Raw genomic sequence first — 13,423 nt, 5'->3', positions numbered from 1 at the left:
AACACCATATGTAAAACGGGGGAAAAACATGTTTCTATCTATGTAAAACAAAAATAATTATAGAATCACTGAAGAGGCCATAAGTGAACAGGGAAGAGTTTATATGATAGGAAATAAAAAGACCACATAAGCAATTAGGCAAGTGACAAGTCAAAGTTTTATACAATAAAACAAAGGCAGAGATATATGTTTAGTCAACAAGAATTAGTAGTTGACTAATTTGATTAGTCAACAAGAATTAGTAGTTGACCACGTATTTTGGTTGCGTGTGTCAATTTTAGATGCAACATGTCAAATTTCTGACAGGCAAGCCTCTATATTATAAAATTCCATTATAATGTGCCTTTTCCTTTTATTATATCCTTTTGACATTATCTCAAGCTGCCCTTGTGGGTGAAATAGAAGAAAGATCAAAGGACTAAAAAGCAATAAATACAATACTATATAACAAAGAAGTGAACCCCCACAGTACTTCTAATTTTAAAGTGAACTGAAATGTAAAAAAAAAAAGTGAGTAGAGTAGATATGCAAACAAAACTATATTAATAAACACAGCCCCTTAAACATGTCCTTAATGAAAATCACTATGTAGCCTTTAGAACGTTCATGTAGGAAAATCAAGGAATTTAAAAATATATTCTATTCCTAAACGTTGTTCAGTTTTGTGTTGTTGTGTTGATATTATTACTCTTCAGGTAAACTTTGGAGAAGTGTAACACATGAAGCCACACAAGAATGACTGTGATCTTCCATCAGCACGATTTGGAGAGCAACTGGGCTGAGAGGATTAGAAGGGTGCCGGGAAGGGAGTTCACATTAACAGAACACTCACTATATGACAAGCACCGTGCAAGGTGATTGTCTCATTTAATGGGTATAACAACTACCTATGAATTAAGTATCATTACTTCAAGATTTAGATAAGGAAAGCTACACTCGGAGTGTCGTCTGTGAGCACGGGATTTGGAGATATGCATGCATTCATCCATTCAACTATTTGAGATCCTTGCTGTGTGTCAGTCACTGTGCCTGACTCTAGAGATACAATGATGAACAAAATAAACATGTTACCCCAGTGAGACAACAGAGCTTTCTAGCTTAAATGAGTTTGCATCTCATGTTCAAGGTGAATTACATCTGAGGATACTGACAGAGCTTACTGGTGAGACTATCAAACCACCTAAAACGGGAGGAGAATCTGAGTAATATTCTTCCAGGTTACTAAAAAGAAAACACGACTGTTGAGAGCCCCCCCCCCCCCCCAAGCACAATCTTCTGTTCTGGTAAAAAATAGCAATTAGTCAACAGAGGACAAACTATTCAAGAACTACAGCATCTATCAAGTGCTTGCTATGTGTCAGGCATGGTTCAAAGCCATTTTTAAGAACTGAATTATTTAATTCTAAAACTTCTGTATATGGAGAGGTTCTATCATTGCCATTTTCACATGAGAAAATGAAAGCACAGAGATGCTACAAAACTTAGACAAGATCCCACAGCATGTGTGATTTGTAATTCTAACTGGAATCCAAGCAGTTTAAGGGCTCTTTACGACCACATTACACATCTCATAATCTTATCAAAATGCTGTTTTTGACTTGGCTTAGGTAGACTTTTGTTTTGATGGGGGTGGTAGCAGTGGCTGCTGTTGCTGAACAGCTTTTACAACATTAAGCAAAAATTTGGCAGCCAATGAACAATGGGGGGTACTCAAAAAACTCGTGGACAGATAGGAATGAAAAATAATATGAATCTTTCCATCAACTTTTTGAAGTATGCTTGTATTTATGATAATTGAATTTGTCATAAATATTGACTGAGAGATAGTATCTCAGATTGGACGAATGGGCTCCTTTTAATGACAAGAGATTGATATTTCTATTTGATTTCTCATTTCAAAAGTGTTTTTTTTTTTTTTTTCCTAGCTTAAGGTTTTCTTGTAGGTTATTTAAATTTATGAGAATTGTATGCATCTAACATTTAAGGCAATGTACCATTTTTTCCTAGATCATAGAACTTAAACATTTCTCTACGTACTTAATAACTAACATTTACTGAGTACCTGCTATATGCCAGGCACCAGAGTGCTTTATGTGCACTGACTTCTTTAAACATTATAAGCACCTTCTAAGTTAGATGCTATTGTTATCATCCCCATTTTACAGATGGCAAAAAATAATCTAAAATGTTGCCGTAACTTGCCAAATGTCACACAGATATCAAACAGAAGTACCTGGAATTTACCCAGTAATTTTTTCACTAGGGGCCATGTGCTTAACAACTATGCCATGCCAACTCTCTTACAGTTAGAACACAAATTAATACTAATTGTTACTTGAAAGGTTTGGCAAATAATCCTTTGGAATCCTGTATATTGCCCAACAGCTTATGTAGAACTTTTTGCACACACTATGAAATAGTCAAATGCCTCAGCCCATTTAAAGCCCGCTAAAGAAGAGAAAAAACCAGGTTAACTCTGAATTAGGGTAGAATAAATAGTCTAGTAAATATTGTTCTATATGCCTACCCACAAGTATATTTAAAGGCGATTAAAATACTATATTCTGATAAACTATAGAGAGGATTTGAACATTTATATAAGTGGGGAGGCAGTGAACAAAGTAATTAAGTGTGTGGGCTCTGAAGTCCTGAACCCAAACTCCATCACTTATCCATCAGGCAAGTCACGTCAACTATCCCAGACGGTTTTCCATCTGTAATTTGGGGATAATCACTGGCTTGATATAAGATTGGCTGAGGTAAGAAGTGTAGGGTGCCTGGTACACAGAAAACATTGAAATATTATGTATTCCTATTATTATTAATTATTATGTACCTTATTCTAAAGAGCATTGGCTGTTTGAAATCTCCCATATTAGAGTTGCACCTATCAGTCTGAAAATAGGCTATAAGAAATGTTCACACAAGACTTTCAGAGTTGCTTCTTATGTTCTACAGATGAACCCAGGGAAATCAGAATCTCAGATACACAAAAAGCATGTTCTCTGCCTCCTGTGTCCCTAGTGGTTCAAAGCATGCCAGCCACTGCCACAAGCCTGAAGGTGGATACTGGTAACAGCCTGGTAATCTCCTCTCCTCCAGGATGTATGTTTACACAGAGGGAAAGGTCTAGTTGTGGCCAGAGAGATGGTTACCAGGCTTAGTACATTATTAAGTGTAATGCTGTAACTTATTTGTCTGTTACTTATTAATAATAGGTTTTGAATTTTTACATTTATATCTTTTACATAAATAAAAAGCTACTTAACAGTACCTTTGGAGTCATACCCCTGTATTTTTCATATCCTACTTCCATTTAAAATTTTGTATTAACTCTTAAAATATTATTTTGTAGTTTAAGGATATCGACAAACAAGATTAACTATTTTATCTTGAGACAGGATGGATTTTTAAGAGCTCAGAAGAGACAATGAAGTAAACACTGCTTCTCTATATAATGATAACACTGTTTGCCCTGCTGCCACAGAAGCAGCCTTGACTAAATAAGACACAAAATCCACTCACTTGTATTCATTTACTTTATCATGTGATGTCAGTGTCACAGAGCTGGCCAAGGCTGCTCTCCTTATAGTCACACCTCATCTGCTCCCATGGATCATTCCTAAAATGGTCTATGGGAAAATATTAACAAGCATTTTGACTTTGCAGAAAGGAGATATGTAAACAAACAGACCAATTACAATTGTCAGTTTAAGTTAGCTTTCTTTATATTTATTGCCCATTTTAAATATCAAAGAGCTTTCCCTCTACCCTGTCTAGTAGAATAGAGAAAATACAAACAGGATTTACTTTCTAAAACAAGAAACAGAAAAAGACGGCATAAGATGATCAAAACTGGTAGTATACTGAAATACTATCATGGATTCAGTTTTAATGTCAGCTTTATGCCAGAACAAATTATTAGTATCTCAGACTTTGTGGAAGAAGTAAAGGATTTAAATATACTTAATGTTTTTAAATTCACCTAATGCGACACCAAGAGTGTTCTAAACATTTTGAGTTCAGATCATTTCTTAAGGAATCAGTTTTTTTGAAAGTGCTTTTTCCCCTGGATCTTCCTATTAGATTTTCTATTCTAAAGAATCTTTTCTATCTTTTTAACTTATCACCTCAAAACCCAAGTATTTGCCATTGTATATACTTTTAAAAGAGAAAATTATATGAATGAGTATAATTGACAAAATGCGTGGAAAAAATATACTGAAAATACAATACTTCCTTATATTATTTTTATGACTTCACTTTGTTAAGATCCAAATGAAGTGCTAATGGTTATGCTTTTTAAAGAGGTTTCTATACAAAGATCACTTTTCCTTTTTTAGATAAAATGGGGCGTTGCATCTAACTGATAATGGCCAAGAGGAAACATGGAACAAGCATAATTTAAATGTCCTTGGACATTTAAGTTACTGAGGCTTATTGATTTCATTCCAATTCCTAGAAATCAGGCAAGATTCCTATTCCTTTTAGATTCTCTTAGGTGACTATCTTTTGCAAGCATGAAATAAGAAATAATGACAAATGCACTGGTGTTATCACTCATATTAAGTTAATCCAGTGACACTAACATCAAAATTACTTTGTAGTTATGGAAATGACGTCCTTCCCTATTTTTTATACCTTAATTAATCTCTATAAAATCCTGAATTTAAGAAAGAAATTTGAAGACAAAAAGATTTACGTTAAATCAAGAACTGCGTGAAAATAGTGTCAAATGCTGTCAAATAATTTAAAATGGAAATGAGCAGCAGGCATGTAAAGGATGTAGGTATCTGATAAAGCATCAGTTCCCAGACATTTGGATTCACTAGGCGCAATTGCAAAAAATAATCTGGGAACCAACATAGAATTCCAAGCCTTGTTTTCCCAAGGACATTAAAAATAAAATTACCATTTATCATCAATATTGGATCACAAAAGAAAAATAAAATAATACAATTTCAGAATAAACTGAGGAAATGTTTAGTTTTGTGAAGAACTCACTACACCACCCACCTGTTTAGTAAAAAACAGTGAAAATTTTTTTCATCAAACCAATTGATCTTTATTAATCACATGTAATAAGAGAAATCTAGGCTGACTTCAAGGTCTGGCAAACCCCCAAGAGGCAAAAATGCGTAAATAACAAGGAAGTATATTACCAGAGCACAAAGGTGCTGATTCTCCTACCCTGTCTCCCTTCTTGATAATGGCTCTATTGAGATCCACAAGAGGACCCATTAAGAATGTTTTCTGATAGAGGCGAACTGAAAGAGAAAGGAAGAGGAGCAAAAGAGGTAAAGAATCAAAGGAAGAAATGAGGAAGAATTGAAAACAAAACACCTATGATACAGAATAAAGTCTGGTTTCAAACAAACTTTTCATTATTTTTAACTTACAAATATAAATGATCTTTTCTTTTTTCTTTTTTAATGCAGGTCTGAGAATAACAAATGAGATAAAGATGACCACCTATCCATTCCACAAAACCAGGAACACCATTCACGTAAGTTTCCAGCATGGCTTCTTAGTGTCCTTGTTATTTCTAGTATACTAGCCAAGTATTTCATCATTCTTTCCACTGCATTCAAGGTGGCCACCCAGATAAAGAAAAGAAACATTTAAAACTTCAATATCTAAAATAGTTGTTTTTATCCCTATTAATGTGAGGCACATATTTTACTAATTTCCCCAAATTTTATATTAAAACCTTCACGGTATACTTTGTGTTCAATATTTTTTCCTTTTTTTTTTTTTTTTTTTTTAACTTGCTCTTGTATTTTTTCTGAGTTATTTCTAGTGGGAAAAAAATATTTATGGCAAAAGCAAAACTATATTCCATTATAAAGACCTTGCATTAATGGTAATTGATTCAATGTGTATATGTTTTTAGGTAACTAGGCATCTAGTAATTGTTTTCTATGGAAACAATTTCAAATTAATCTATTTTTGATCCTCACAAATGAGATACCTTTCAACTGTGAATCTCCTGTACCAAGATTCTAATATTTTTTATTGTATTATGTTATGGTGATTTTTGTGCTTATCTTACCTTCATACTACACAAAAAACTACACGAGGGAAGAGATTGGTTGTTACTCCTTTCTATATCTTTGTTGTTAAGTATTCATTGTATATATATATGAGTTGATCTTTCTGCAACATCCCTATTAAATGAAAGCCATTAAATTCCATTAGGCCAAATCTTTTTAAGCAAACACGTTTCCCCCCCATTATCACAGCATTAGAAGTTCTTGCCTATTCCCCTGTCACTGCATAGCACTATGTGGGGATGCTAATAGTAGACTATCATTAAGTGTCCTGAACTGTCTCCCAATTCCCACACAGTGCTTTTTTTCATGTGAGAATATACCCATTAATTTCTCAAGGCCCAGTTAACTTTACGCTTAACAGTACTACTTCAAATACTGTGGACGTCAAGGTTTTCTCAACTTAATGTTAAACAGCACCTTCCCTCCCACCACAGGATTGAATGGAATTGTATAGCAATAGGACAAAATGATCTATTGCACAACTTATCCAGTGGTTGATGGACCCCAGCTGATTGTTTTTCACATATCCGCATTCATGCTAGCCCTGGGGGTAATTTCCAGAAACAATGCAAGTATAAAGATTGAACCACTTACATTTAAACACAAGCCTGGTATTATATCTAGATAAACAGCATCATGTGATATTTGGTGACAACATTTACAGAATAATGTTTGTAACAATGTAATTTCATTGTATGATAAACATCAATTTACCATAAAAAACAAATACAAACTTGTCACCATTTTCACCTTGTTTCAATTGAATTGGCCTTGTACAGATAAGCAAGCCTATCTCTTACAGAAACAACAGTTTATAGATAAACTGTGTGAAATCGGGTATGCGCATGTAGAATTATACTGCCTACTATCATAATTTTACACTGCACATATGGCTTCCAAGCTTACTTTATCTGAATCTTTCTGAATCTATTCTCCATGCTATTAAACTGGGCACATTCCACATCATTCAAAAGTAATTACACTTTTGTCTAGAGTGTAGGAGACTGCTCTCCCTAAACAATGAAATTCTCATTATTAGAACTGGCACAATCACCACACTGGTTTAACAACAGTATGCATTATAGCATCACAATAACTTATTTTAAGTTTGATATACAAAGGTAACAAGAAATTTTAAAGCATATAAAAAGCACCATATAAAAATGAGAATCTTTACCATACCATAATTAAGGTCTTATTCTGTGACTTATTTTTAAGTAACACATGCATTTTTCTCCTTTTCTTCTTAAATTTTCTGAACAGTATTTCACACATAACATCAAAAACACATAAGTGACTGTTAGATTGTAAGTAAAATTTATATAAAGGGTATTTCAAGACACAGCTATAATATAGCAATTAAAATTATTTTGGGTAAGTAAAGAATCCTAGGATCTGACAGTGAGCCTGAGCAAGTAAAAGCCCCTCTCTGTCATGTGCATTGAATGAAAAATGAATTCTTTCAGTGTTTAAGGTTGGATTTCATACACTGGAGCCTTGCTTTAATGTTATGCTCAGGGTCTCAGGTATACATCCAAGCTCTACAGAAGATCAACTTAAAAAGTCACCTTTTTCTTCTTTTGGTGGACTTCAGGAAGAAACTGACTCACACTGAATGCTGTTCTATGATAACTACTGTTCCTGTAATGTTTAAGCACATTAACGTTAAGATACATCATATTATTAAACTACGACATAAATACCGAGAGCTCTTCAACAATTCCAGGAAAATGTCATCAGTATAAACAATAAATAAGATATTAATAACATCATACTTTTAAATCAAATGGATTTTTAAATGTTAAAAAAATGCAAAGTATTTATTTCCTAATAAAATTCAGCTATCTTCAGAGCAAGCAACTTAAATTATTTTTTAAATTAAAGCATTGTACTGTTCACTCAACACAAAAGTAGCTTAAGGAGTCAAAAGAGTTTGGCTGAGATAGACTGTGCTTGCTTTTCACATATGTGTTTGTGTGTGTGTGTGTATGCATGCATACACACATACACACAAACACACACACATATAAAGTCAGCTGATTATTCAGTAGCCATAAGTGGTCAAGACTCATTTCACAACACATCTGACATTGGAACAACAATCTAGCCAACAGAATAGCATGCAACCAGATAGAAAATGAGTGCCAAAGTGGCCACCAAAGAATTCCTGGCAGCTTCTCCTGATGCTGCTACTTGATTTCTCTTCAGTCTATTTCCTCTGGTTTCCATTAATACTCATGTTAATTAACATGAGGACATATTCTGGATAGTCCTTTGCATATTCAAATAAATCTATCTATATCAGAAGTATTATTAAAAAGGAGCCACTATCATTTTAGTGATTCTTGCTTGTCTTTGTAACTTTGAAGTGACAGTCACCAAAACTCATGTTAAAACAACAGCAAAGAAGAAAAGGTGAGATTCAACCATCAATAAGAATACAGTTCAGGAACTACCTTCCCACTCATGTTAGAATCAGACTTTCACATTGCTTTTAACTTTTTAAAGATTATATGAGAATCAAAATTTGCTATTAATTGCCTGGTAATCTTATGAGAGCTTCACAGAAGAAACCAACAGAATTGTAACAATCTGTGTCTCAATCTTATGTTGATTAGAAATCTGACAGTATTGTGAATGTATATAATGTCTGTAAGACAGTTCATCAGTAGTGCACCTGGAACAGTGAGTAAAATCTTCCAAAAATAAAATGAAATTCTAGTGTTCATGCCAGTTACAGCTATTTGGGAGTTGCTCTTAGCTAGGCACTTAGTTTATTCCTCCATAAATAATACTCAAGCAATAAACACAGTTCCAGAAAGGAAAAACTGCATCCTTATCTGACTTAATTCCAAACCTTAACACTTGCATATCCTGAATCTAAACAAGGAATCCTAATTCCTCCAAATCTTTTTATAGCAACAATCATTAAGTATACAGAACTTTTATCTGAGGAAATATTTTCCAATTTAGGTTTTACACTGAAAGTATTTATAACTTCAATCCAGCATTATAGGGATCACTCAATAGTTTTACTTTGTCTTCAATCTATTTGAGCAATAAAACATAGACATCTCCTAACATCTCTCTTCTTTTTTTGAGAATGGAATATGGATGCCACACGGATATAGGCGATGAAATCTACCTGTTTTTTTTTTCTTTCTTAAATTGAACTCTATGATATAAAGCCTATGAAAATTCTCTGTTTTCAAAGAAATGGGAATAGGAAAAAAATAGAGAATGTCTTTCCCTACTGAAATAAAAGGACCTATTATGTGAATACAACAATGGCCTGGTATCCAGAAAAAAAAAGAAAGTATTCATGTTGAATAATAATTCTATAAATATATTCAATCGTTTTGATAAATGAGTAAAATACATCTTAATCAGTTTAATAGCTGAATATATCATTACTTTCTCCTTTCTGAACATTCTACATTAGTAGATTCTACTTTAGTTTTAAAATTTTTATAAAATAAACATAGTGAGCATGAATTAGTGTCTTTAACATCTTTGCCCAAAACTTATTTACCATTTACTCATTCATATAAACTCAGTCATTTAGTCATTAATCATAAATTGAGTTTCTATTATATCCTAGAACCTAAAAATAAATATAAACATGATTGTTCCTTTAAGAAGAAATACAATATATAGAAAGGCAGACATGTATATCCATAAATTACAAAGTAGACCATGAGAAGAGATATTAACCAGTGTCATGGATAAAAGAACAATGCAGTAACCATTTGATCTTTGTGGGTCAGTGAAAGCACCTAAGAAAAGGCAATTTTTGAACCTTAGCTTGTAGGAAAAACACAATTCATCAGTAAGGTAAAATATGAAAAGAAAGTTTTATAGGTAGAAAGAGCAGAACTGTGTCATTCAAAGGCCATCTGGTATTGTTCATGAAAATGTGTGGAAAGTTTGGTATGACTGGAGCATTGTGTCCACAGAAGGATGGGGTAGAAAAGGAAATTAAAGCCATAGGTTGATGCCAGTCTATATAGTTTTTTGCTAAGATAAGGAGTTTTAGACTAAATCCTGTAAGCAACAGGACACACATTAGTTTCAAAAGTAAACAATCCAAGTCATTTCTCATGGAAACAAGTCTACTGGAAGTTGGAAGAAAGATTGGAAAGAGAGGCTGAAAATTTGACATTATATAGGTGAACCTTCCAGCTATTTACTCAAGAGATGAAAAGTAGCTGGAATCAAGAAACATTTGAGGCAGAAACAAATTTAGAAACCAGTTAGACAGACAGTTAAAAAAAAGTATAAGTGGTGATGTCACTAAAACTAAGGTAAATTATTTGTATCTGAACTGCACTAACTTCTAGAACAGCCGATCTTAACCTTTTGGGGTTACAGAACTGCTTCAGAGTCTGATGGAAACCCTAACACTACTTAGGTAGGCTGATATATACGGAGTTCTCCATTCATTTTCAGGAGATCCACAGACCCCAGTTAAGGACTTCTACTTTAGATGGAGTTCTTTGAGGAAAGAGGTTGTGTCTTATTCAAATCTATTTCCATAGTGTCCAACATAAAACTTGGTACAAAATAGGCAGTTCATCATTATTACTTAGACTGAACCCTCTATTAAAAACTGAATGGTTTCATTTGCAGTAATTACCTGCCTCACAGCGTCCCCTCGTGGCACTACATTGTGCAATTTCATACCCATCCTTGACTGTACTCAAAATAATCTCCTATCTTTCTTGGTATTCTTCTAGTCATCATTAGTTATTTTCACCCTTTCAAATTTGTATGGTTGTGCTTATATAGTACTACCACAGGAAAACACATCTAAGAAGCATTCTCAACTGGATATTCTCCGAGAGAAGGCAATGGTTAAATAATTAAGAGGGAAAATGCATTAGCAATGATGAAATGCCAATGGAGCATGTGGTTTCCTTACCCTGCTGACCTGCACAGTACCCATTTTTCCCCTTTCTTTTCCGAGTTTAGCCTTTTTGAGAGAAGACAAAAAGTTTTATCATTGCGCATAACTAAAGTGAACTCATGGGAGGAATTACGGATAGTATGATTTAACTTGCTAAGAAATAGATAATCAGAGTATAAAATATGCCTGTGCTCTTGTGAAAAAGCAGCAGCATATAATGTTTATACGTATGGACTCTAAAGCCACACTGCTTGGGTAAACCCCCTTTCTCCAACTTATTAGCTATGTTCTGGAGCAAGTTCTTTAACCTCCCTGTGCCTCAGTTTCCTCATCTGTAAAATGGGTTTAATAACATCTCTCTGAATCATTGTGAAGGTTAAATGAGTTATTACATTATTAAGAAGTGCTTAAAATGTCACTTCTATGTAAGTGTTACATACAGGTTAGCTAAAACATTATTGTTGGTGGGAAAATCTCCGCACATAGTCAAATATCCAAAGAAATTTTGACTATGAGGCATATTCAAATCTAATGTGAACGTCAAAATATGTCTGTTGCACAGATACTAAAAGATACATGATTCTTCTTGTTGATTTAATTCCATACATGTTGATTTAAATTATACAGTTAACATAAATAAGTTAGGCATATTTCAGCACTAAGTGCATTTACGATATGCAATAATTTCCTGGAGAAAGCAAAAAAAAAGAAAAATTAAAAGAATCAGAGCAGTCTTTAAAGGTATAAGAATGTACAATAAAACATATTTTTGTCGGTCTAATCAGGTTCAAATTAACAGCACTGGCATCCTTGAAGTTGAAAAGGAGGAGAGGTCACAAAACGTGACATCCATCCAACAGCCATGCTGAGAGGTGAGGGTAGCTTCGCTGGCAGCTAAGTGCCCTGCTACCTTACTAACATGGTGCTTCTATGTATTTAAATTGCTAAGAAGGACAAAAATGCCTTATTTGTGTTTGTGTGTGCTGTTTAAGCTTCAGCCAATGACCCTATGCTGCCTTCTCTTCTCTCGCCCTTGAAGTCCCATTTTCCTAATCTTCTGCAGTGATCCAGACCCCAGAATAAGAGGCCAGGGAAATTACCCTGAGTTGCATATTCTAGAAGAGGATGCAACAGGGAATTACTGAATTATCAAAACAACAGTGTGGATGGGATTGGGTTAGAAATTGGTGCAGTCACCTTAGAAAACTATTGTCTCTGTGAAATATATTCTTCTACTAAATTCCCAGTACTGTAAGGAACACTGGAATTCAATCTGGGTAAAACAAAAAATGGAAAAACATTTGATTTAGCATGGTGGAATTGTTCAAATTATGTTCATTGTAAATCTATCTGGAAAAAAAACCCTTTTATTATAAAGAATATGACATCAAACTTTCATACTGACTAGTTTTGAATGTGTTACTTTTAACATTATTCTTACATTTTGTATGTTTTTTTCCTCTAATTAAATTGTAAGCATCTCAAAAGCAGGAATTCTTGAAAAACAAAAAACAAACAAACAAAAAAACCAAACAAAAATAGCCTATCTTCTCCTTATTGGAATGCATTTATAAAGAATTCTAAGATGCCAGGAGTGAATCTTGCGTATGGCTATTAAGTAGATGATGGTTATAAAGCAAAGGACTGAAGCCAACTGTTAGGGGAGTAGACTGGTCAAAAAGTGAGTGTGGGCACAATAGACCATGAGAAACCTACCATTGTATTGTGCTGAGAATTGGGAGTCCTATGGCCACAAGTCTCTTGCGTCAGCAGAGAAACTGGCTGAAATTCCTCAGAGTGAGGCTTGTTGGGAAAACTCACATGCAAGGGAAGGTGAAAGGCTGGGAGCCCGTCACTCTCCTCTTCTTCCACTTTCTGTCTGCTTGTCACCATGGCTACCTCTCCATCTGCTTCCCCATACGGAGAGGCTGGTCGCTTGGAAGACATCCTGGAAGGAACAAAAGAGGAGAAAATAATGAAACCTCCACATAAATCCTTAATGCCGTCATTGTGTGGTTAGGGGCCATTGTAACAGAAATGCCTTTTTGTGCTAGCAGAGAGCAGGAAACCATCCAAATACCACTGCAAAGCACACACAATCAGAAACAATGGCCAAGCAGGTAGCAACAGAACAGTGCTTGTTTGTTGTGAGAATAATACACTAATATAGCACTCTCTTGTATTCTGGCTTCTTAAACAAGAGAATCCACCTAAGAACACTGCATAATGAAAGACCGTTCCATTTTAAAGGAAAGAAAAATACCCATCTAGTTTTACACTTTGATAGACCTTATTGAGGACAGAACATTGATGAATAGCAAATACTGTTGGCAGTTTAAAAGAAGAACACTAAAATTTCTTTCATCAAAACTAAACTAAATAAATGATTGCCATTATAACAAATTTGCATTTTATTAGAAGTAACATTATTGTGAAATGTAGAAATATTAGTTATAAACAAATC

General features: G+C 34.2%; 1 protein-coding gene across 2 annotated transcripts in view; it reads right to left on the bottom strand.

The window, feature by feature from the left end:
- Nucleotides 1-12,906, bottom strand: part of SOX5 (SRY-box transcription factor 5) — a 338,183-nt gene extending 325,277 nt beyond the window's left edge. For both annotated transcript variants that reach the window (XM_063075388.1, XM_063075389.1), the window contains exon 1: nt 12,676-12,906. In XM_063075388.1, the coding sequence (XP_062931458.1) occupies nt 12,676-12,906 (231 nt within the window). The remainder of the gene's footprint in view (nt 1-12,675) is intronic.
- Nucleotides 12,907-13,423: the final 517 nt, after the last annotated feature.

The sequence above is a fragment of the Cynocephalus volans genome, chromosome 12 (assembly GCF_027409185.1).
Source record: "Cynocephalus volans isolate mCynVol1 chromosome 12, mCynVol1.pri, whole genome shotgun sequence".
Taxonomy (NCBI): domain Eukaryota; kingdom Metazoa; phylum Chordata; class Mammalia; order Dermoptera; family Cynocephalidae; genus Cynocephalus; species Cynocephalus volans.
This window is presented reverse-complemented; position numbering and strand designations above follow the sequence as displayed.